The sequence below is a fragment of the Scleropages formosus genome, chromosome 11 (genome assembly GCF_900964775.1).
Source record: "Scleropages formosus chromosome 11, fSclFor1.1, whole genome shotgun sequence".
Taxonomy (NCBI): domain Eukaryota; kingdom Metazoa; phylum Chordata; class Actinopteri; order Osteoglossiformes; family Osteoglossidae; genus Scleropages; species Scleropages formosus.
The window spans coordinates 9,146,675-9,172,519 of record NC_041816.1 but is presented as its reverse complement, the minus strand read 5'-3'; the positions used below and the strand labels follow the sequence as shown (position 1 = coordinate 9,172,519).

General features: G+C 42.6%; 1 protein-coding gene across 1 annotated transcript in view; it reads right to left on the bottom strand.

Moving 5' to 3' along the window:
• The window catches only part of megf11 (multiple EGF-like-domains 11), a 91,512-nt gene that overhangs the window by 6,633 nt on the left and 59,034 nt on the right, over nucleotides 1-25,845 (bottom strand). Inside the window, exons 7-20 of the mRNA XM_018739600.2 lie at nucleotides 20,252-20,498; nucleotides 19,940-20,060; nucleotides 19,284-19,420; nucleotides 18,086-18,298; nucleotides 17,385-17,559; nucleotides 13,292-13,412; nucleotides 11,615-11,778; nucleotides 11,402-11,504; nucleotides 6,544-6,690; nucleotides 5,720-5,854; nucleotides 3,287-3,415; nucleotides 1,779-1,907; nucleotides 959-1,087; nucleotides 126-254 (exon numbers count right to left, since the gene is read on the bottom strand). Coding sequence (XP_018595116.2) covers nucleotides 126-254; nucleotides 959-1,087; nucleotides 1,779-1,907; nucleotides 3,287-3,415; nucleotides 5,720-5,854; nucleotides 6,544-6,690; nucleotides 11,402-11,504; nucleotides 11,615-11,778; nucleotides 13,292-13,412; nucleotides 17,385-17,559; nucleotides 18,086-18,298; nucleotides 19,284-19,420; nucleotides 19,940-20,060; nucleotides 20,252-20,498 — 2,079 coding nt within the window. The remainder of the gene's footprint in view (nucleotides 1-125; nucleotides 255-958; nucleotides 1,088-1,778; nucleotides 1,908-3,286; nucleotides 3,416-5,719; nucleotides 5,855-6,543; nucleotides 6,691-11,401; nucleotides 11,505-11,614; nucleotides 11,779-13,291; nucleotides 13,413-17,384; nucleotides 17,560-18,085; nucleotides 18,299-19,283; nucleotides 19,421-19,939; nucleotides 20,061-20,251; nucleotides 20,499-25,845) is intronic.

Genomic DNA, 25,845 nt, shown 5'->3' with positions numbered 1-25,845 from the left:
GCAGAAGGAGGTGAGATTATCTCAGAGAGCCTAAATTCTGCACACGTAATAATATGGTGGCTACTGAAGAACCGTGGAACTGATTTGCAGGGGACCAGTGTCTCCCAACATGCTTTGTGGCTCACCCTGATCACATCGGATGCCCTTGTAGCCTGGGCTGCAGTAACAGGTGCCCGTTACGTAGTCGCAGGTGGCATTGTTCATGCACTCACAGAGCTGCTGGCATCCATATCCAAATGTTCCAGAAGGACACTCTGCATACAAGAGACAGGTGATCAGGCACATGCTGAGCAATGGGGGTAAGACTGTAGTCACATATCAGTCAAATAATGCTTGGAGATCCTCAAAGGCTTCACACCTTTAGCGCTGAGAAAGCACTAACTTATCTGGTATTGCCATTGCTTGGGAGGGAGGTGAGGGTAGATGGAGGGAACCAGGTAGTTAAGGACACAGGCCTTTGAGCCAGGAAACTTCAGGTTACAAGTCTATCTTTACATTTACATTTATTTACATATATCATTACATATACATTTATTTATTAATTTAGCTGACACTTTCCTCAAAAGCGACTTAAAATTTTAAGTCAGTTACAATTATTTACCAATTTATACAGCTGAGTAATTTTACTGGAGCTATTGAGGGTAAATACCTTGCTTAAGGGTACTACAACAGGAGGTGGGATTCAAAGCTGCAACCTTTTGATCCAAAGGGAGGATGTCTAACCACAATGCTACCAGCTGTCCCATCTCTGCTAACCTTTAGGCTTCTGAAACCCAAATTGCGCCAGTAAATGTGTATAAGTAAATTTTGGATAAGAACATTTGCAAAAGAAAGAGAGTCAACAAACAGGAAGAAGGTTGACAAGGCTGTTTCTACATATGACTGAAGTACTGTTCAAGTGAAGCTTAGCACTGAGCTAGCATTTCCTTGGGACACAGAAACCATCAGTGAGACTCACTCTGCTCACAGTTGTTCCCTATGAAGCCCGTCCGGCATGCACACTGACCACTTATGTGGTCGCAGTCGCCACCGTTCTGGCATCGGCACACCTCTGCACAGTCCTTGCCAAAAAACCCTGCAGGGCAGTCTGGGAGAGACAGTGGAGATACAAGAGTCACAGGAAGTGTCACAGCAGCACCAGAGAGAGCAGAACTGCCAAACCCATCAGCTGGGAGTGGGAAAGAGCCAGAGCTCAGTGCTCGCCTTACGCTTGTGGCACACAGTTGCACGCAGCCAGCGCATCGCAGAGCTCACACCACACCATGGCATCGTTCATTACACTCACACAGCTGTCGCAGCACAGTCAGGCATGCGCAGACACAGAGCACTGATGCGAAAAGCTATGTGGACACAAGCATTCACGCCACAGCATAAAGTCATCATCCTAATAAAAGGAAAAATTCTTACTTCCAACTGTATGTACTGCAAGGGAAATGACAAAATGATAGAAAAAATGCATTTGGGAACAATAAATAAGTTCATTCTTTGGGAATTTACAAGAATGCACTGTACAAGACTGCCTGAATTCTGAAGCTACTGCAATGGACCCATGGATGTGTGACTGTGTTTAAAACACACTGCTTCACATACGTGTTTATGGACATGTATGCAGGCCTATTTATTTTTACACAAAATCCTATTTCTATCATATTTCCAAACAAACATGCACTGAGTGCTGAAATAAAAAATCCAATCCAATCCAATCTTGGCTGTAGACTCCCTAGGCTGCCAGCAGGTTGCGCTGTGTGCCAGGCCTGGAAAGAGTGTGAGAGACTCACGCTGCGTGCAGTAGAGTCCAGTCCAGCCAGGGCTGCATTTGCACTCCCCATCGTAGGCGCTGCACAGGGCTCCATTGTGGCAGTTACACATGTGGAGGCAGTCAGGACCCCAGTAGCCATGGGGACAGGCTGCAGACGTCAGAGACATTCATAAAGCAAAGGTCTTCTTCCGTGAGCGCACACACGCACTCTGCATTTTCCCATATGGGTACAGACATTGCTTTGATTATTCGGTATGAAGGAATTGTGGAAGTTCTATTTCATCATAATTAAGTGAACACTACATTTATTGACATTTTAAAATCTAAATTCTTGCTTATAGTTATTTCTTGGTTTTTAATCAGTGAGACTGAGTTTTTCCCCCCGATGATGCCGTGAGCATTTTAATATTTTTTCAAAAGTTGTATTTCACTTGATTGAAGAGTACACTTCAGTAAAATCATTTGACTACTCTGCATGTACTGAGCTTTTACAGATTGCTGCAGAACTCTAGCAGTTTTACAAATTATTGTGAATACTGCCACAACTTTGTGGTCACCATGCTGGACACCAGGTTAAAGCTGTTCCTGAGGCCTTGCCTTCAGTCTATGATATATGGCGTTGCTGAAGCAATTGCTGTAATCTAAACCATCATTTCACAGGCCGTTAAATTTCTATAGCAATTTTACTGCAATTTCATCCTTTCATACAGTTGGCTATACAGCATACATACAGTATATTTTACACTGGTATAATTTATAGTATGTATGCTGCTCAAAGGTAAAACAGCTGCATTCCACTAGATACCTGACCTTGCAATGCTTGGGTTAGAAGTTGGTGTCCTTAACCACTGTTCGTCACACTGAGCACGTCACCTGCCAGCAGGAAGCTCTGCAGCCACACACCAGCTCCCAGGGAGAAGTGCGCTATAGCTGTCGTATAACCTCCTCTGTGTTACGCTGGCCATTTCATCGAGAAATGGAACAGCTGTGGTCCTAACCCAGATTCTCTCCCCAGTGTAACCCACAACACAACAGCTCCATTCATTCTACGCACACTGCCCATCAACCACTTCAAACTCCTTGCGTTATCCAGTCTTCAGATTTAGCGTACTATGCTTCAGTTCTCACAAAGACCCCTTAGTGAAACAAAAACAGCAACACACGCTGGGTCATACGCTATTCTTGTCTTCTTTGTTTTCTTCAGTTTGGGAAGAAAAAAATTGTTGGTACTCCGGTGTAATTTGTGAGCAGTAGAGAGCGGGCGGAGCTCTGATTGAAGGCTCTGCTCTTGGCTCTGGTGTGCAATTAGAGTGAGTGCATTGTTACTTAATTGACTTGTGTATTTACTTCATGCGTGCTTGCTTGCAGATTGTGCCAAAACAAACATGTCCACAGAAGCGACTGAAGTGAGAGAATGCTGAGAGGCTGCAAAGTCATTCCTCATCCAGGTAGATGGAGCAGCAGGATGGAGCGGGAGGTGGGAGGTAGAAGTGCATAGGAGTGACGTGCGAGGTGAGGGGTGCCTACCCTGGGAGCAGTCGATGCCAATCCAACCTGGGAAGCACTGACAGGAGCCATCAATGGGGTTGCAGGTGCCGTTGTTGGTGCAGAGGCACACCTCCTCACAGCCCTTGCCATGCCTGCCACTGGGACACACTGTGACAGCCAGGAGTCAGTACAGAGAACACACACATACACACAGACACAGCTGGGAGCCTGCAGGGCTATCACTGCATTCGGGTGAACAGTGCTCTCCTCAGAGCCTGCTGTGTCACCCAGTGAAACCTGCAGCCCAGAAGAAGCAGGTGTTTCATAGCAACCACCTTAGAATAAGTGTGTGTTGGTGTAAACCCCTTTGAGCTGGCATGGGTGTTATGCTTCCATAATGGCACATGAGCCCGATTCCGTGACTACAACTAAGCTGGGAGGGCTAATGTTAAAATGCTTATTATTATTATTATTATTATTATTATCATCATTATTATTACTATTGTTGTTAATACTACTACTACTACTACTACTACTACTACTAATAATAATAATAATAATAATAATAATAATAAGAAAGAATTCTACTACTAATGATAATAATGATGATGATGATGATGATGATGATTGAGTCAGTAGTCATTCAATACACTGCACACTGGTGAGCCAGTAAGACTCTCTCATGCTTACACACACACACATACAGATACAGAAACAGCAGCCCCTTTCCAGAGCTGCTCTTGTCATGCCTTTTCAGACGTACGTAGGCAACCTTATCACCAGTCTGTCCAGTCTAGCATTTTAGCATTTGCATAAACAGGCTTGGACCCTTGTCACACATGGGCCACACTGGAGTCATGGTGCAAAAGGGTTTGTGGGATGGCGCCCCTTAAAGGTGGGTCTGTCTTCAGAGGAAGCTGAGGAAGCACTTTCTCCAAAGATCAATGCCCTGCTGCGTCGATGCAGCATGGACAGGAACGGCTTAATATGTGAAGGAATTAAAATAGAGCTTCTGTACATTTTTAATAAAATGAATATTTCAATGCACTCTGACATTCTCTTCAACTAAAAATTTTATTTCAAATTAAAATTCCAGAAGGCCATTTCTTCTCTCTGAACGACAGGATTACAACAAATTGAAATTTGGAGTGGTCCATTATTAAGCACTAAAGACAAAGAAGTGATTAAAAAAATACTCAAACTCACAAGAAAATAAAAGCAGTTTTTTCTTTTACTACAATGAAAATGCAAAAAAAGACCTTTAGTTTCTCTCCTTTTACCTATTACACTTTAGGAAGTCTTTACAATTACTGAAACTACTTTTTACTTCACCACAGTTGGTTGTTATTAACAACTGAGTTTGGATTTTTCCTCATGCTGTTGGTTTCCAGAAAATTGTCTTTGGAATAAGTTCATTAACATTCTATGAATGAGTGGCTGCAAAAGGTACAGGGGACACTGAAAATGCCAGCTCTATTGAGGAGGTATGTAGGACGGGCATTGCTTTCCCCCAGCAGTCCCTTTTCTTAGTTATTACAATTCAGACAAATTAGCATCCCCTCCCACCAAGTCTTCTTTTTAAGATGTGTAATTTTTATTTGTAAGATAACTTTCAAAGCCATGAAAGGGAATTTTATACATGCACACTGCCTTTTTCTAATTCATGAAGAGATAAGTTAATTATTATGAAAAGTAATATCTATATTTAATCTGGAGGTCTCTGTCCTCTACTCTGGATTGGAGTCCAGTTTTAGGTATGCTGCCAAGTCAATGGTCACTCTAACAACACACCTTGAACTACATTAACTAAAAAAGTTCTCTCTGGAAAGTACACTTTGCCAGTGGACTGCTTTTCTGTCACAGCTTTGCAGCGTATAGATGGGACTGACAGAACATATTTTGATAAAATTATTTAGAGCATGTTATGTTAGCCCCAGGAACAAGTTTCATGTTTGGACAAATATTACTTAACATGTACTGTATATGTGACTATGTACAGTATGTGTATATATAAATGTGTCTGAGTTGTGTGTATGATTATTTATAACAATGTACAAGAAACAGCAAATGATAATACTGGACTTATCACATTTCATGTTTGTCTTTTTCTAAAAGGAAATTCTCGGCAAAAATTCAGATTCTCTGTGAAAGCTATTTGTCAGAATGTCAACATTAATGTTATTCATCCCACTTTATCAGTATGCTCCAGTAACTAAGGCTGCACATCAATTCAGTTTGGAGGGAGTGCGTACGTGACGGCTGGATGGCTGCACAAATGCAGTCCTACAGAAGCTTCTAAACACCCAGCACACTCTAATATCCTCTAGGCAACTTCCCCTCACCTTTACTTCTTTACCATCATAGGTTAGGAGCACCTTGGCTGAGATAAGAAAATTCAGTAAGGGGCACTGTGATAAGGCTCAGGGCCTCAGGAATAAACAGGGATGTGGAAAATGGATCGGGGGAGCTTGCCTTGGTTGCACAGTGGGCCAAAGAAGCCAGGCAGACACTCGCAGTGGCCAGTGATGTGGTGACATGGTCCGCTGCTGTGGACACACTGTGGGCACGACTGGCTGCAGCGGTGTCCGTAGAACCCTGGGGAGCAGACTGGTACGCAGAGGATGTGGCATGGATGATCAACAGATGTGGGAGAAATATAATCAAAGTGGAAAATAAGAGCAGGAGAAGACAGAAAAAAAGTGTCAGTCTTAAGTTCTAGATTTCTTCTAACATCCAATTTCACTGCAAAGAAAACAATCTGCAAAGTGCTATGAGTCAGAAATATCGACAAGAACGAACAGTCCATTACCATTCCGGGCTGCTAATTTTCCCACAATGCACCAACACGTTGAGTCATTTCTTTTCTGCCACTCATTCCAGTTCCTAATGCCTACTTTCTGATCATTTCTCTTTGTTAAACTCTTAATTGTGCTTTAATTGGTGTTGCTTTAAGTGGTGAAACAGTATTGTGTTGGTTGACCTGAATCTTCCTGCAATAGGCTCTTGTCATTAAGATAATTGTCTAAATGGCGAATGGTGTAGGAACAATCCATCTTTCCAGCATGCACTCCAATCAGAAGGCAGCGTACGGACCGGGGGGGGGGGCATCGTTCCAGCCGATCTCTTATTGTAGACACTGGAGTAAACACGGGCAGCTTCACAGCAGTAATCCATTCAAATGACCCTTTTCTAAAGCTGGTGAGGCTTGGAGGATGTGAGGACAAAACGCAAAAATGTTTCCCTGAGTGAGAAGCTCATGAACAGGTGCTGAATGTGAAACAAGTGTGGTGTCTTACTGCGGCGGCAGGATGTTCCACGGTATCCAGGGGCGCACACACAAGTGCCGTCTTCAGGGGAGCAGGAACCCCCATTCTCACAGGTGCAGGACATGGAGCAGTTGGGTCCCCAGCATCCTTGGGGGCACATGTTGTCACAGTGGATTCCTGTAGTCATATTGAAGTAAATGGTAACCAGTGTACTGCCCCCTGGTTCCCTCCAAGAAAATACTCAAATATAATACAAAAATACCAAATATTCCATAAAACATTCCCCTTAATTAATCATGTTAATAAAGGTGTCCTTGGAATCGTAAATGGATGGTACATCAAGCACTGGCCACTTTCAGTTTTTATAACTAACAAAATTGTTGAATAAATAAAAATTCACAAAACAGTGCAGCACACACATTGTGTGAATTATTTAACTAGCAACTGTTCAGTTAAAATTACCTATTGCTACAGAAAAATGTGAAAAATACATATAAAAAATATGGTGTTGAATGGAAACACTTCAAATAAATTTTTACGTGGCTATACCATTGTGTGATCTGTTCCAGTACTGACAATTTTTAAAGAAAAAAAAAAAAAAAAACTTACTGGAAAAAAGCAAATCATAAGTCCTTGTTTGTTCAAGCACTGTCAACAGACATCAAGCATGGAACAACAAAACAATGGACAAAATATGGCATCTATATACAGGCTAATAGCAGAATTAGTTTTCTTTTTTGGTTACATGTTTTTATTTCTGTTGCGTGCTTTCTCCTGTACTTCTCCTCCATGGACCTGCATGCCACAGAATCTACTGTATCTTCTCTACCTGCATAACAGATGTCAAACTCTTGCTAGCAGTGTAGAAAATAACAAGGAATCATTCCTTTGGTATTCATACTAATATGCTGGATAATGGTGTTAAGTAAAGCATGCTTTGTAATAATAATAATGATAATAATAATAGGGAAGCATTTTTTCACAATGTTGGTTTACTGTAACCAGCATAATGTCAACTGAAACCGACCATACAAATGGAATTTCACGCTCTCTTTTTTCTATCAATGATCTTCTTGAAGGAGTGACTGTCACAACTTATGTTTTTAGTGCCAATATAATTTTGATTGAATTAATTGTGTAACGTTCTTTGACCTTTCATAATACATATTTTAAATCTAGTGGCAGTCTGTGGGGAAAAGAAAATGATATATAAGCAACAAACAATAATGTGCCTCTTTCTGTTCAAGATTTCTGCGGCGTCTGCACATCCTGCTCCCTCTGCTGTGCATCATCAGCGCTACGGCAGATATGGACTAAGTCCTAGCAGAAAGTCTGAGTGAGGGTGTTATCACCCCAGTGCTAATCCAGCCACTTTATGCTGGAGGAGCTCTGCTATGGACCTGCCTCACCTAGCACCGTAGCTCCAGTCACTGGGTACTTTCTCCTATTTCTCAACAGGCATGTTACTCTACCTTTAGGACACTTCCCTCATCGTACCACCGTACCTGTTTATTGGTCAGCACAGCACATTAGAGCACCCCCTTTCTGTAGTGCCTCACATTGCCTCCTCTGGGTGCTTAAACAACGACACCGATACTTGGGCCTTAACAATGCAAGATGTTCTTGGAACAGATCAGCTTAAGCAACTGAAGAACTGAACACCAAAAATTCTGGTTTTAACTGTGTGCTGCCAAAGTTCTTTTTTTTCCCCGTCTACTTTTTTGTGACTTTTTCCAAGCTATCCGTTTCTTCTGTCAAACTGGGCTGGCCCCCCATCCACCCCCAGCGAGCACAGTGTGTTCATTAAAAGTTGCGGATCCCCAGTGTCACTGCAGCTCCTCTGTCATTCTCTTTCAGCTACGCTGTGTACAGAGCCGAGAGCAGAGCGCCCGCCAGGGACAGAGCCGGATTGTGGGAGCCTCTATCGCCGGCCAGCTGCACACCCCCCTCGATGAGCGCATACCGCTCTACACCCACACCCACACATATGCGAGCACGCACACGCACACACAGACACACACGCACACACAAAGAGCGCACTTTTAAGATGAGCTTGGAAAAAACTGTTGCCTCGCATGCCTGTGTCTTATTTGAAATTTCTTGTGACAGAGAATATCTGAGTGTGGAACAGCCATTAAAACGGCAGTTACAAAAAGTCTTTGAATTAAACCTGAGTAAAACTCAGGAGACCAGTTTCAAACCTGCACATTCTTCTGTGGGAGACCAGAGGGGTAGATGTGTGCGTGGGGGTAAACGAGGTTGCAGGGTTGCAGGGATGGAATGAATCAAGAGCGAGGTCCATAAATCCCAGGACATCAAACGGCGAGGTAGAACGGCACCGGCTGCCGAGGTTAGAGGAAGTCAAAATTCTGCTAAGTTGGGCAGGATTAACGTTTCGCTGCCCTTATTGTCAGCAAATAGATGAGAATGTAATGCGGCGCTCAGAGGCTAATGGCAACAAACAGGCTGCCTTTGGAAGCCAGGCAATGGGAACAAGAAAGAGCAAACCAAAGAGGAGCCTCTTCAGAAGAGCTTGTTTGTTGCGAAAGTGCCAGGGGTCCAAGTTCCCAATTAGAGCGGAGTGCAAGGACAGCGACATGCAGAGACATACAGCCCCCCTGCCCCACCCTGCACCTCAAGGAGGCCCTCTTCTGTTCTGATGTCATTCTTCTAATACCGTGATGTCATTCTGACTCTGAACTTCTGGGAACTTTCTCTGCTAAATTTTTACAATTTTTAAAAACTTTCTTTATCAATTAAATTTCAGTAAAGTCTCCAGCCATGTCTATAAAATCTAGATACATTACCATGTTTATTATCCTATACAGACACTATCTGAGAACTGCCTATATCAAGAAAAATGAAGAAAAGAAGAAAAATGTCAGAAACTCATTAGACATGAATGTGTCAGAAACACAAGTATAGGACTGCACATGGGACTAGGATTTCTGTCCCAACCTGTCCACTTGTACAGAATGCCACAGGACAGCAGCTGACCTTTCTGATTGTGGATTCATCATTCACCTAACCACACAGGCCATTCGCCCTGCTGCAGACGCTCACCAGGCTGTGCTTAAAAAGTGGAGACTTTTATTGTGTGAAGTAGGTCCTGAACCCCCAATGCAAACCGCCTACCAGGATCTGCTCAATGGGCTATGTTGTACTACCCCACCCCCACCAGCCTGCTCCATGGGACCTGAGCCATTCAATTACAATGGGCAGATGGTACAGACCTGTCCTCTATTTGGAGTGAAAGACCTGGGTTATGGCTTCAGGCTTCTTCCTCGCCTGCTTAAATGTCCCCATTTCACCTAAATGAGCATCTTCAGCTGAGGTGGGCACTTTTCTGGAACGGACTGCGGTGACCCTCATGCTTAAGTCTTTCCCACTATATTTCCCTCCCATGTAACAATAATGGCCCAGTCCTGACTCCAATATAAGTCATTGAGGAGGCTAAGCTGCATACAAAACTGAAGGACCTTTACCTTGGCTGTGACACTCTGAGTGCTTCTCTCCTGCTCTCCCTACATGAACAAATTCATGCCACCAGCTACATACAGAGATATGAATGGGATACAGTGAAATGATTAAAGGGTTTTTAGCTGCAGGTTCTCCCAAGATGAACAGCAGCTAATTGGCAAGCAAGAGAGCATTCAGCCTGATTAACTTTTTACACTTGTATGACAAATATGCAGAAACTCTGCAGCTCTTAGCTAAACATTGTGGCGTGTTCAGCTGAGTAACCCCAAAATCAAACTACAGTTCATCTAGGCAATCTCATGTGGATTCTTTTTTAGTATGGTGAACATGGAAAATATGGGCTGTGAAACTTATTAAATAATAAAGATACTGTACACTGTAACTACATGAAAAATATTCTTGGCATCTGCTTTGAAAGAAGCTGCTTAATTCCAACAATACTATACAAATTAATTGGATAAGCCTACAGCACAATTATATAAGCAGTATTTTGTTATGAAGTGTTAGTGACATTTTTAAAATATAGAATGTGAAGCATCAGGTTTTACAGGGCCTAGGGAAAATGGTATAAAAATATTGTGCAAGTCACCCAAAATATGTTCTTTATTTTCGTACCTAATTTCGAATTTCACAGAGCAGTGCACACATTATTATATTTTACTAATAGGGAACTGCAATATTCAACTGCAGATTTATACTGAGACGCGTTCAAACAAATGCCATGTTCAAAAGAGTGTGTTTATGATTTATACATCTACCAGGTCCATTTTAATACCAAACTGTCTTTTTAGAAGCTGGTCATGACTATTTCAGCAATAATCTTATTTTACATCAACAGAAGGGATGGTCTTTGGACTATGCTGATATGTGGAACATCTCAGAAAATTCCATTCTGTCTTGATTCCTTCTATCATAATGATATCACATGATTCTCTTTAACAGTATCTTACTTATCTCTACCTGTCTTCATGTCAGTGTTGCATTGTTAGCATTCTGGTTGTTTTGATGTCTTCATCTTCACTTTCTCTGCTAGTATCTCAGCCTCTTTCCTTCAGTGTTACAGTATCACTGTTTCTGATATTTCAGAATATCATTATGTTAGTATTCTAGTGTCTCACACTGTCATTCAATTCCACACTGTCAATGTCCTGAACAGTTATTCCACTGTCTCAGAGTTTTACTGTTCCAGTTTCTCAGTGTCAATGTTCTAGCGTCTCAGTTTCCTGTTGTCACACTACAAATGTTTCAGTCTCTGTCAGTATTCCTGTGTCTCAGGGTTCCACTACCTCAGTGTCAGTGTCAGTGTCCTGGTGTCACAGGGTTCTGGAGTCAGAGTGTTCCAGTGTCTCACCTTCCCAGTGTCTGTCAGCGTTCTAATCTGTTAGTGTTCCGGGGTTGGACTGCTCACCTGTCCAGCCAGCGAGGCATCGGCAATGCCCACTCACTGGGTCACATCCATTGGCATGGCTGCAGTCACAGCGTTCACGGCACTCCAGCCCATATGTGCCATCCTGCAAGGTGAAGAAAACACAAACACATTCTCATATTCACAGATGCAGACACAAAGATCTCAGATGAAGTCTACTGTTCTGAAACTCATCTGGCTGACTGAAAGACTCACAAGACAGGATATGTCACAGCTCTCCCCCCTCCAGCCTGGTGAACAGGTGCAGGTGCCATCCACGGGGTTGCAGGCTGCCCCATTGGCACATGTGCAGGTCTGGTTGCAACTAAGGCCCCAGGTGCCACTGGAGCACACGATGGAGCAGTCCACACCCTGCCAGCCTGGGAGACACAGGGTAGGGATGTCACAGTTGCGTTGTTCCAGATGTTCTCACTTCGCTTTCTAATGCTTCTTTGTCTAAAGTCAAGATTTTTGCTTCAATATCTACTGTCTTTCCATTCAGATAGAAGTGTCTAATTTCCTTTTCTGCCTGTTAAAAGTTCTCAAGCTGATATTATAAAGTAACAAAAATATCAGAATCAGAATCAGAACGAGCTTTATTGCCAAGTATGTTCATACATACAAGGAATTTGACTTGGTGACAGAAACTTCCACAGCACAGACAGAATGACAGTGACAAGACAGATGAGAAGATAGAATATGTGAATGAAGGATAAAAAATATCTAAAAATATGAAGTACCCAATATACAAAAATAGTCACTAGACATTGTATGTATGTACAGGTATGTTCCATACAAATGCAAGGGAGTGTGAGTAAGAGATATGATGTGATAAATAGTTATAAATATAAATAGCGTTGTCAAGTAATATCAAGTACATTTCTTAAATTAAGAAACTTTCTGCCATATTTGTGGATGTAAAAGATCAACAGTAACTTCCAATCTAAATTGACTAGCATCCCAGTGAGTATTTGGATAAAATATTAATAAGAAATACATATATTTAATGGTAGAATTTAATAGTTTTGGTAATGCTCTATATCATTAATCAGTTGTTTAGCGCTATGTACTTTATAAATATTTAAATGGACGCATAATTTATATGAAACTATTCTAGCTGGCAATTTCAGTCTGAATGCAAAAATATTCTGCTCTAGAGATCAGCTTTTCATATATTAGTATATGAATACACTGGTCTCTTAACAGAGCACGAGCATCTATAAAAAAGAAACTGCATTCAGATGCACCACAAATGGGTTTGTTTAAAGCTGCGTGTACAGAAAACTAAACACAATGACTTGCACTGCTGTGCAACCTGCCATGATTTCTTTTCTTAATGAAATGTACAGATAAATAAAACAATGTAAAGGGTTTTACGGAATAAAAACGTAAGAATAAACAAACAGATGACAAACACAAAAAAGCCATTTCTGTAAAGAAGTAGCAGAGTGAATGAAGTGTGATGGTGTTTTTAAAGAGAACCCTGAAACCAAAAGAAAGTTTCAACTCATATCATCAGCCTTTCATTACCAATGCTCCCTGGCAAATTCTATAGGTAATAAATATTTTAGTATGTGTAAGGGGGCAGTACTTTTGAAAAGAAAAATGGCTCTTGGCTTCTGCCATCCCTTCAGATCACAGTGGACCTCATCATGGATGTGGCAACCTCATTTTAATGGAGTATTGATGGACAGCCTTATGGGCACCGTGAGTTGCTGACTGGATTTAATAGTGCTGTGTATATTGTTAAACTGCATGTCTAACAGGAGCTCGCACTTATTTGGGTCTTAATCTTGGTGTACAACCCTGATGTGGCTCATGGGCATTCTAGAGAACCGATGTAAACTCCTGAGTCAGTGATACACACATGATGCTTTGCGGGAGTGACCTCACCTTCTCTGCAAATGCAGGAACCATCAACAGGGGAGCAGGCTATCTCGTTGCGACAGGAACAAGGTGAGGAACAGTTCGTGCCATAGAAGCCAGGGGGGCAGCCCACTGTGCAGTCTTCCCCCTGCATAGAGGGGACAATGACTCACAAAGTCAGACACCCGCAAAGTGAAGCGTGCTGCTGCACTTAGCTGAAAGGAGGCTCATGGGGTATACACGTTTCTCTCAAAGTGCTCACCTAACATTTTAACTCTCAACTCAGACTTGCAAGGGCTGTACTGGATGACAACCAAGAAATCGTTTTCTCATCTGATTGGTTGATGATGATCCAGAGCAATGTAAAGTCTTCACGTATTTACACCTTCAATAGCTCTGTAATTCAGATGCATTCACTAGAGTAACAGGTCAAGTTCACGCACGTGAACAGGGTGTCACACTGAAGCATGACCCTCTGTCCAGATCGCAGTTGTCTCACCATTACCCTCTCAGGCTACCATTTCGTTAGAGTCTCAGGTGATTGTATTGATCCCAATTAATATAAGATGGGATCAAATGCCAAAGGGTATCATCATATAATTGATTTATTGACTTGATATTTGTGTCTCTATGAATAAGATCAACAGGTGGGTTTGCATTATATTTTTATGCGTCTTTCAATGATTTGCTGAAATGGACTGCTTTGAACATTTGAGGCCTTTTGCTTCTGGATGAGGAGCTAAGGGGAAAGACAGCCAGGCTTTGGCTTCTGTGATAGCCATAATCCCAACATGTCCACGGTGTTACAGCGTGTCACTCCCCCAGTGGGCCAAGGGGGCAGCTGGGTCCACTGCTCTGTTTGACGTGTGCCACCACTAATAAGCTGAATTTGTGAGTGTGGCAGCCCTTGCTCACTCGGCCCACGAATCCCATGTTGCCATGCCGGAATAAACCTCCCCATAAAAGAAACATACGGCTCTGGGCTTCAGGCCCCCGGCTCCTGGCCCGGCATCATTAGAATTTCACTCTTTTTAATTTGCAGTGTGCAGAGCAGGGGGTGTGGTGGCGCAGTGGCGCAGTGGGTTGAACCACAGTCCTGCTCTCTGGTGGGTCTGGGGTTCGAGTCCCGCTTGGGGTGCCTTGCGACGGACTGGCGTCCCGTCCTGGGTGTGTCCCCTCCCCCTCCGGCCTTATGCCCTGTGTTACCGGGTTGGCTCCGGTTCTCCGTGACCCAGTATGGGACAAGCGGTTCTGAAAATGTGTGTGTGTGTGTGTGTGTGTGTGTGTGTGCAGAGCTCTGGATACAATCCATCTCTCAGTGTTGAGGACCCACCAAAACTCCTCTGAATCCCTGGCCCTGCATGAGAACAGACTAAATGATTTAAGGTCCCCAGAAGCCGCTTGAGTGCAGGCAAGTCCCCTTCTTGAGTGGGCTGTGAATTTACGCCTGCTGAATGGTTTCATTTTGGGGGAGGCTCCCTATGTGGACAGGTTTGCCCGGGCCATTGTTGAGAAACTGCACGTCTTACATCTTAGAACTGAGTTCTGTTCCATGTCTGCATGAGAAAACCTCTGAACTAAATTTTTCCCAGTCAAAAACATTATAATTACTTTAACAGTTGGCAGTTTATGTAATATAGCTAGTCAGCCACTATGGCTTTAAGACATACTTACAAATAAATACAAGAAATTTAAAAGGTCACCTTGATACGGATACATAAACAGGTCCTCAGTATTCTCTAGAAAAGAAAAGAATCCCAAGACTATTACTCTTGGTGCAAAACTGACTCCCTGTCAGAGGCTGTGTGTGGGACATGGGGAGTGGAATCCATGTTGCACGTGTCACCTCATATTCACACTTATTAGTATTCCAAGCCAATTTAACAAGACAGGAGCCACAGGAATTCCTTTCTTCCTACTGACATAACATTGATCAGTCTCCGAGTCTATTTATATGCAAGGAGCACCACTAATTAAACATCAGTCTCACTTCCAAGCAGTTGATTTAATTGCCACTGCTCTCGACCACAAATTTGATATTCATAAAGCAAAATAACAGTGCTAAAGAGAAGGATGATCGTTACAAAGATACAAGCAAGGTCTAGGAATACGGCAGCTGAGGAAAAAAACCCCAGTGCTTTCATCAATCAAGGTGCAGCTCAGTGAGAATCCTCTCAACTGGTCCAAATATGATCAGCTCGAAAAACCTTGATATTTTACTGAAGGACATAAAATCAGGGTCTCTGCAGGACAGCTCTGTAAAACACAGTGGAGGAGAAAACAGTTTTTTGTCCAATTAACAGATCATTTTGAGTGCACTTGTTGAGTCTGCTCTGTACTCTGAAGATTTACCATGAAGAATTTCCATGGCTTCCTGCTATGCTTGTGAAATACACAAACATAGTTGGAATGTTGTGCTGACTTTCCATTGCTTTGTTGAGAAACATGCATTGAAAGCCATTACACATCAATGCAGCATACATACAGGGCTGAAGGAGCTATGGGGGACCGAGAATGATATAGCCACTACTTCAGTTAACTTATTTCCACTAACTTAAAATGATCATTGCCTTGACACTGATGGTGGGTTTGGGGTAAAACTAAATCCCACAGCTTTTCATTCATTTTGTCAGCTTATGATTTTCTTCAAAAAGACACACAGCTTGTCATGTTGATTACCTGACAGAGGCTCTTCTTCAACTTGAGACCCCATAGCCAGAAGCACGGTTTCTGAACCACTCTGCACTGGACTGCATGCACCACTGACCAGTCAGAAAATGTGTAACAAAGAACTACACAATCTTTATTCCATTTATTCCAGATCCATTCAGTTCATGACAAAAAGGCCTCATAGAAGTGCGGCTGAGTTTCACTGGCTTCATTTTTATGCTTTGTCATACAGCAATGTAGCAATGCTATTAAACCTTCCTTTCACAGGGTTACTCTCTTGAGATGTGACTTCTATTTGTTCAAATAGAAAATCTTTAGTTAACACGCAGTAAACACACACACTCGCTCTTCCACACACAATGTCTTCTGCATATACATAACCTTCCTGTCTGTTTAAACGATCTGCTCTTTTCCTGTGCTCCCTTCTCATCTTGTCAAGGCTGCTGGCATCTGTTCCTCACCCCTCTGGGTGAGCATAATGACTCTGGCTCATGCCCCAACCTCCACTGTGAGCCCAGTCTGGACGGGCAGTGATGAACAGGTGGAGAAAATAAAGACACAGTTTGCAGTTGGAGAACAAGCCTTTGCCAGGTAGATCAAATCTTGATGGTTGCCTGCAGTTGGAGTGAGCTGTTCCCTCATACATAATGGGGGGGTATCTGGCACTGGGACAGGTGTGGTGATCCAAGGCTCCCCAGGGACAGTGACACAGGTAAAGTGCCAAGCTGGCACATGGGCATGGTGAGTAACATGATTCTTGAATCAGCAGTCTGTCATCAACAGAGAGGAAAATCTCTAATCTGGAAGAGGATCTATTTCCAAATCCATGCATCTACTTCTGGCCCCTGTACTTGGCAAGAGATTGTATTAAGTACAGGCCTGAGCCATAATGGGACACATCCATTAAACTCCCTCTAATAAAACACTTCAGATACATCTTTTTTGGTGTTCACTTGTTAATAATAGGCAAGGAAATAATTTTCAATGCATTACTTTGAGTTCTTTAACATTAACATCCTCCAGCAACACTTAATCACCATCAGAAACATTTGGAGAATAAGGGAAACCTGCTGAAAATTTCTACTGGAAAATTTTCATTAAAAATGGTGTATAGGTATACAAATGACATGGTACTGCATGTCTGCTGTTCATAATTTACTGAGGTAATCCAAAAATATCTAATGTGAATGTATTGAACTAATTGGAATATTAAGATTTTGTGTCATCATTTCATGTAATCAAGAAATAAATACGTATGACATTGAACAGTGATGTAAACTTATGATCAGCGCTAAACTAATCATAGATGGAACACTGAGATTACAGGGGCTGAGAATAACTGTAATCCAACAGCACACGTAAGATCCTTGACAGCATACAGATCTCTCCCACCTGTTTGCTGATGAATTAACAGCCTCGTAGCAGCCTCAACGACTTGTTTGGGACTCACCGTGAAGCCAGGTGCACATATGCAGGCCCCGGTGACGCCATCGCAGTCTGCTCCATTGGCACAGCTGCACAATTGGCTGCAGCCTTCGCCATGGTAACCAGATGGACAGGTCTCATTGCAGTAGAGTCCTGCCCAGCCGGTTGCACACATGCATTCTCCTGACAAAGGATGGCAACTAGACAGAGATAAAGAGCTGCATCTGAGTCCTGCAGCTTTCTGCTTATTTTACAAGTTGCAACATGGCTCAGAAAATGCAATTTATTGCTAAAATGTCAACAACAAAAATACAAAAACAGTCATTTAGCTTGAGGTTTGCTTGTGGCATTCAGGTGAATGGTGCCATTTTCCTCCCCTCAAACTTCAGTCAGCTTTAGTCCTTCTGTAAGAAGGGTACCAAATCACCACTATTGGTATTTATTAACCTTACACAAACTTTAAAACAAAAGTCTGAAATGACAAAAACATCAACTATACAACACAGGTAAAAGGCATTCAAAGTGAATGAATAATGTGCAATTCTATGGGATTTAGAGATCTCCACCTGTCTCCGTGTAAGGTGGCATAACCAAATGTATACATGAGCAAAGGATGAAAAGGTGATGCTAAGGGGAATTAACATATTCCAGCTACCTAGAAATTTAGGCAGCGATAAGAAATATGGCGTCATGTGGAGGATGGTTTTTCGGTGGGTCTACGCCTACCTAAGTGTGTTGGTGGCATTGCAGGGACAGTACTTGTCGCAAATGAGGCCGTAAAGACCAGGGGGGCAGAAGCGCTCCTGACAATGTGGCCCCTTGAAGCCCACGTCACACATGCATGCCCCGTTGATGTGGTAGCACCTGGCACCATTCTGACAATCACACTTGAGAGCGCACTGTGGCCCATATGTTCCCATGGGACACTCCTCCTGACACCTGAAAGGACAGGCACAGCAGTGTGGTTAAACTGCAGCAATGCCCCACCAAACCCCTGGGATGACATGACAGCAACAGGCTGTACACAGAATAACCTTAGGGACACATTGCTTTCATCTCACTACACTCCTTACACTTAAACTATAAGAGACACAGTGTGACCGATCACAATGATCCTAAGAGGACTTCAACAGAAGAAGTCAAATAAAGTCACTAGAAGCTGATATAACCTCAATGAAATCATGAAAAAGAATAGTTACATGCCATGTTCAAATCACAGTGGTCTTATCTTGGGGAAAAGTTGAAATAATTCCAAATAATTATCTGCAGTTGAATTCACCTATCACAAGCAAAAAGAACTAGGTCAATTTAAAAAATGCGACTGAACTTCCAAATGAAAAAAGTAATCCTGATAATTACAGGGAAAAAGCTGATCAGCATGAGCCAAAAACTGAGATTAATAATGTACAGAGATGAAAAGGCCATAGAATACACATGTGGCCTAAAAACAGAGTAAAAAGTAAAGTAAAAACATTGTTTAAGATGCAATTTAAAACAAGAATAAATACTGTAATACCAGTTTTATCCTGGTTTCTCTGTCTACAGGTAGGAGTTCCAGTGATACATGTTAAAACATTAAGTATGTTGCTCAGTATTGAAGCCACAGTGTGATTGGTTGCTGCTTTCACAGTGCAGTGTAATTGGCTGTCATGTAATTGACTCAGTGTAAGCAGTGTATCTAGCAGTGTAAGTCACTGCGGTGAGTAAGGTGTGTGGGCTGGTAACACTACATAGAGTTCATTGGAAGTCGCTTTGGAGAAAAGCATCTGTGAAATAAGTAAATGTAAATGTAATTAAAATATGATTGATACTGGCTTTCTCATTGCATTGTGGTTGCCTGCTGTTTCAGTGACTGCTTTGTGATTGGCCGCTGACTTTCTGGTTACAATGTCATTGGCTGCTGGCCAGTGCTTGACTTTTTCACCTCTCTCCACTGTATCCCGGGGAGCACTGGCACTGCCCGGTGATGTGGTCACACAACCCATTGTTGCGGCAGGGGCAGTCCTGGCTGCAGTTGATGCCGAACTTGCCAAACGGGCAGGGCTGGGCACACACAGGGCCCTGTGGACAAATAACAAAGTCAGGTCAGAGGTCAGCCTGTCTGCAGTGATCTGATATCTTTGCAAAATGGACTGACTCATTAAATGCAAAGGAATATGCAGTAAGTACTTGAATTTATTTATTTAGCTGGCACTCTTCTTCAAAGTGAAGTACAATGTTAAAATATCATGATTTACAAATTTGTAAAGCTGGGAAATTACTTTACTCAGGTGTACTAATATAATAGCAAGAGGGAGGATTTGAACATGAGTCTTTTAAGTGATAAGCAACTGCTCTAACCACTATGCTATCTTTTGCTCTACAAGTATTTCTATGGATAAGCATTTCCAGTGCCAAAAAAACAGACATTATAAAAAATAGAAAATACAAAATCTTCTGAACACTGAGCAAAACACAATCAAGAAGTTAAAGACCTGAACTGGAGGTAAGATAAAAAGCAGAAACATGTAGCTTTTGAATGATAGGGAGCGGGAAGACAGCTCTTCCCAGTATTCCTATGACTCAATTAGGTGGCCTTACTGTCCAGCCAGGAGGGCAGGTGCACTCCCCAGTGACATGGTGACACACCCCTCCATTTTGACAAGGACAGCGCTGTTCACACTGGGGTCCATGACTGCCAGGGGGGCACTGCTCCTCACAGCTGCCAAACACAGAAACAATCGCTCCAACACACTGCAGTAAGAAACACACATAGCAACCCACAGCTTCCCACAGTCAACATACTCTTTGAAAACTCTGCTCTGACAAACATTCATTAACTGCCATACATAAGTGCCATACATCAGAGACAGCAGTGTGGGCAGATGAACCAGAGGTGGCAGTCTCACTCACAATGCTCCGGTGTAGCCCGCACCACACAAACACTCGCCCGTCTCATGGTGACAGGTGGCCCTATTAAGGCACTGGCATTCCAGCTGGCAGCCTTTGCCATAGAAGCCGGGCTCACAGGGTTCCTCACAGCGCCAGCCCTGGTAGCCATCAGTACAGACGCAGGCACCTGTGATTGGGTTACACAGTGCACCGTTCTGGCACTGGCAGCGGTTGCTGCAGTGAGGTCCCCAGTGGTCATTTTCACAGCCTGCAGACAAGAAAAAACACACACACACCATAACCCACATCTCATACACTGACCAGAGAAGCCACCTGGAGGGACACACATGTCCAGCATACCTCACTTTTGTTCTTATTTCTTACAACAGGAATAATATAAGCAGTATAACCGGTTATATTAACTGATTTTGAATGACAGGTTCAAAATTCTCAGTCCAAAATGACCAAAAACCCAATAAAAATCAACACTATTGGAAAATTCTTGACAACTTTCAAGCTATTGAAAGATAATAAATGTTTCAGTCTCTAAAAACATTCTATTCTTGCAGTGACGAGCAATTTACAAGGATTGTTTCTCCTTGCATAATTTAACTGTAATAGTAGAAAGGTTAAAATCAGAGAAAATTCCAACCGATTATACATTTTTCATAGTTCAAAGTAGTAGTAAAAGACACTTTAGCGTTTACCAGTATCAGTATTGTCAAAGGACTGTAAAGTTGTAGAACTTACATGTTTGGCAATAAAGGTATATGGTTGTGCTAAATGTTTTGTCAATACTGTGCTGTCTAGACAGAACAGATAGCACATATATCAAGGATTCACTGTTGGTACAGTTGTCTCAGTTTCAATGCTGTTTTTTTTCCTAAAGACAAACCTAATCACTGCAATAAGCCATTTCATCTACTGAGTCATTCTCTGCTCCCAGATTAAAAGTAAGCTTTATTTAGCTTGGTCAACTGATAAAATATTGCTGAATTTCACAAAACTATGGCTATTGAGTGAATTAACATTTTAGAATTACCTATACTGGCAGAAACCCTAGATTCCAACGGGCTGAACACAGTTTCTCAGTTAAACCCTCATGACTGTGTGGACAGCCCACCTCTCTCATCTGATGTCACACTATCTCTGGTGACGTGATAGTCCTTCACATTCTGTTACAGGTCTGTCATTTGCATCTGTATTTAACTCCACCCTTTCTTATCTCTCTGCTCTTGTTTTTTAACTTGCTGCAGAGAATTGTTTTGCAACAATCCTATAAATGAAATGTGATGGATTCGGTCTTCCATGGCCTTCTTCTCTTCCTTCCTTGTCAAAATAGTAAACAGTTATCCAAGCTCCAGTTACAAAGTACCATTCTGGAGTTATTCTTGTGGAGATGCAAGAACTTAACAGAAAAAGAGTGTGGCTGAAAAACATGCAGCCATAATATGCTCAGCTAGGTAGATGAATAATCAAGGTTAGATTTCCACATCAGCATCAATTCACATACAGGACAAATCCATGCAGCTCTACAGCTGAAGCTCAGCGACCAGCCCTTGGTAAGTTGACAGTGCTTTAATAAGGCCGGCTGGGAGCTAAATGAAACTGGCTAGCTTTAGGTCAGCTGGAGCTCCGCAGTGGCCAAGCACACTCCAGGTATATGAGATAAACTTCTTGAAAGAGAGCATGCCACTCAGCAGGGGCCTGGGAGCATGCTGGCAGTTTAGTAAGGTCTCCAGTGCTGGCCTGGGGGTGGTAATTGATTTATAGCACCCGGGCCTCGACCTCGGGCCTGGCGTGGAGGATCACGCCGAAGGTCGACCTCTGCTCATTAAATCCCAAGTGGCTGTGGGAAGCCATAGAAATGGATGAACACTTGGGCTGGCAGCATACTTTGGCCGCCCGTCGAGGTCACCGATTGACATTCATCAGCCTGGCCTTTTCCTTCACAGGTCTGGCAGAGAGGAGGGTGGCTCACCACTGCCAAGCCCTCTGCTTAATAAATGTCACCTTAGGAACGGCCAACCCCTATTCATTAAAGAGCAAACCACTGTGAATCAAAACAAAAAAGAACAGACTAGAGCAACTGGGTTATTGATGGTGTTTTACTGCAATTAATGTGTTGCATCTCCAGCAAGGCCTCCTCAGATTGCTTCTTAAAAAAGAAAAAAGTAACCACAAACAGAGTTTAGCGTCCAAGTGCAAATCGAGGCCCTGCTTCATTTGCAGCATGTTCTGGCTTTCTCATAGTTTAACAAATGTTCTCATTCTTTAAAGACTTAAAGCTGCTTCAGCTCACAGTTCGATGGTTCAGCATATTGAGTAAAGCCCATTTTCTACACGGCTCTGCAATACAAGAGTTTCTGAGTGTCGCCAAAGCTCTGTGCTGTCTTGCCGCCAGTCCCTTAACGGCATTTAGCCATGGTTAAGAGTCAAAGTTTGTCCCACTCTGATGACAGCCCCTAAAGAGACAATAAATTTGTATTAAAATGAAAATGTTTGTAGATCAAGTACAGAATTCTAAGTGGAAGGAGAGAAAACAGTTCTGGGGCAAAAAGGCAAATAAAAAACTGGCCAATAGCAGCCATGTAACCCAAGGGATTGACATGAATCGTAAAGGGGCTTCCGCAAGAAGACGAGAGGCAGGAGCATCGACTACAATTTGCATCAGACAGCGGGCTATATTATGAAAGGCAAAGTGGACTTGTGAAGGATGGACACTGAACTGAAACACAAGGACTTGCAATTCTAAAGGGCTTGAAAGCTGAGCTGTGAGAACTGTGAGGAGGAGGGGGTGGATCTGGTAACATAACCCAATGAGTTGAAATGCAGTGATCCCTGTGAAAAGCACCACCCAGTACACTCAACAAAGGAATAATATCCAAACATTTTGCTGAAATGACTGATTAAGTCTACTCCAGCTTTTTAAGTGTTTCTAACAATAGGTAAGTACATACCCATCAGCAACTCATAAACCAACATTTACCTGCATGCTGGATCTTGATATCTTCCAGGTCTTCAGTTAAAAAGGATTTTATCTGTGTTCACTGCACAGCAAAATAGACACCACTTTGTGCAGTGAAGTACTGAATAAATTGTTTCTCCCACTATTAGAATGCTCAGCTCAGCTCTGAAACGCCACTCTTCTAAGAGAAGAGGCATACTTTTGTGATTAATCAAATTAACACTGCTACAAGTCATACTTCAAACTCTACGTGAGGTGGAGGGGGCCAAGTTAGTGCAGGAAGAATCAAGGCCTTGATTATCATTGCTGATAGATTGCCATGAATGATGGTCGAATCTGAGGATCAAGGCAGAGCATATGAATGTAAGTTCAGTGACAAATTGTATGGCTGCGTTCAGCTTGGCTTACGCCTCAAACATGTGACTACGGGTTCCAGAACTGGGCATTCGTAGTACCTCCACCACCTTGCAGCCCCTAAACCAAAAGCACTCATTCCCTTCAATCTAGTTCATGGCTCACTTTACCAATCAAATACAGGTCCTCTCTTTTTTAATTAAGGACTCAGAGATACGAGACCACCACTCTAGGGAGGACATCAAACACAATAAATTTCTATCTCTGTGTTTCATGTCTGTGCCAGGTTTATTTCAGGACAGCAACAGTCCCCAGGCACGCTATGGGACCAGTAACTCACGGACTCAGTAGCTCCGTCCAAGGCATGACAGCAAAAGGCCACTGCAGCGAGAAACCAGCTGCTTCTCTGTGGAATTTATTAATCCTCTACATGACCAACAATCAAGGCATTTCAAAGGGTTTAAAAAAAAAAAGGCTTCAGCAACTGGGAAAGCAAAAAAAAAGCCCAACAACTTAGAAAGTGAATTGGGTATCACAGTGCTCTTAAGAAAAGTGTGTAGCCTTACTAGGACACAGATGCACTGGGCTTGTAGTGGACAAGCTGCAAGTTGTCAGATAAATGAGATTGTGCTAGCATCATTATTTCAGTTTTATTTATTTTGGGGTAGTTAAAGGGGCACAAAATATCATTAACAAGAAATAAATATCTCGCCTGCTATTACATCACATATGAGTGAAAGCAATGATTGCATTATTCTGCAAAAAAGGAGTAATGGTGATTGAGTATGATAAATGTTGCTGGTTTCATTAAATTGGCTGCAGTGAAAGACAGGAGCACTCTGCAATAAGACTCATGCACCATTCCCCATGCACTTCAAACCCAGGGCTGCTTGACACTTATTACTATGTTATTTACCCGCACACTGATGACACGGTGGCTACAAGAAAGACTAATGGTGCCTCGTTTGGAGGCTGATGGATGTTTATCTAAAATCAGTGCACACATCCGAAACCGTCCAGTGGTAGTAATAATGGATTCTGTTGAGTATTTTTTCCCTCCTCTCCCCAGGAAGTGTGTGCAGTTACTGGGCATGTCATTTGTCCTAGTCTAATTCATCTTGGAAGAGCCCCAGCGTGCTTACAGTCCCAAGGGAGCTGGCCTGGCGCACTGAAGGCGGAGTCCACCACATGGAGCCCCTCGCTGGAAGACCCCACACTTCTCTAACCAGTCTGGTCTCTTACCTGCTTTCTGCTCATCCCTGACTGGGGACAGCTTGGGATAAGGAGGCTTTACAGCGAGGACAAAGTAACAAGGACAAAATTAAGGTGAAAGATGCTAAGCAGCCTCTGTTTCTCTCGCTCACTTTATCTTTGTTTATTTAGCCTCTAAAGCACTATTAATTTGATTATTACTTTTCCTTTCTCTAAAACGAACAGAATATAAAAAGCAGTTCTCTCTTTGGAAGAATTTGTTTGTTAATATCTGTCAACAGTGAACTGCAAATTACAAATGCAATGTTGACTGTACTATTTGTCCATTGTAACCCTTCCTCCGCGGTTCTGTTCAGGATTTTATGTGGAAGAGTGCACAGCCACCCAGAAAGAGCCAGCTGCTATGCAGAACAGGTCATAGTGCCTCGGCAGCATCTCCTTAATTGCAAGTTTAATGAAGCGAACGGGAGCAGGTCAGTTTTAGAGCATGTGCATGTCACTCCACAGCCATTTTCCTCAAAAAATTTATCAGTCAAACTTTACTTAACTCAATAATGCAATCTTTCAGCAGAGAGGGGCATGTAGAGGATGCCACAAAAAAAGGGGGTGGGGGGTAAGGAATAGCTTTGCCCAGCATAGGAAACACAGGAAACCAGAAGCCTGTTTTTTTTAATAAAAAAAAAAAAAAAAAAAAAAAAAAACCTGCAGCGCCTTTCCAAAGTGTCCTCATCAGCACATTGTCACAGGCTGCTGCTTAGGCCCATAAATAATTCACTCAAAAAAAACAACAGCAACAGAAACCTCTTCAACAGAGCTACAAAAAAACAATAAAGCAGACAGATGTAAATAAACCTTTCCACTGACTGACTATGGCAACAAATAAATTAAGAAAACCAAAGCAACAGCATACACACGAGTGGCTCGACCTCGACTAACAACTGCCACGGCAGAGACAATGTCAGCCGAATAAAACATACTCGTGCCGCACTTAATTTGCACCAATTGATTTCCTATTTTCAATTTATAATTCTAATTAGGATGCAGCAAATTCCGCCACGAGCCAACTGCAGGTCAATAAGGA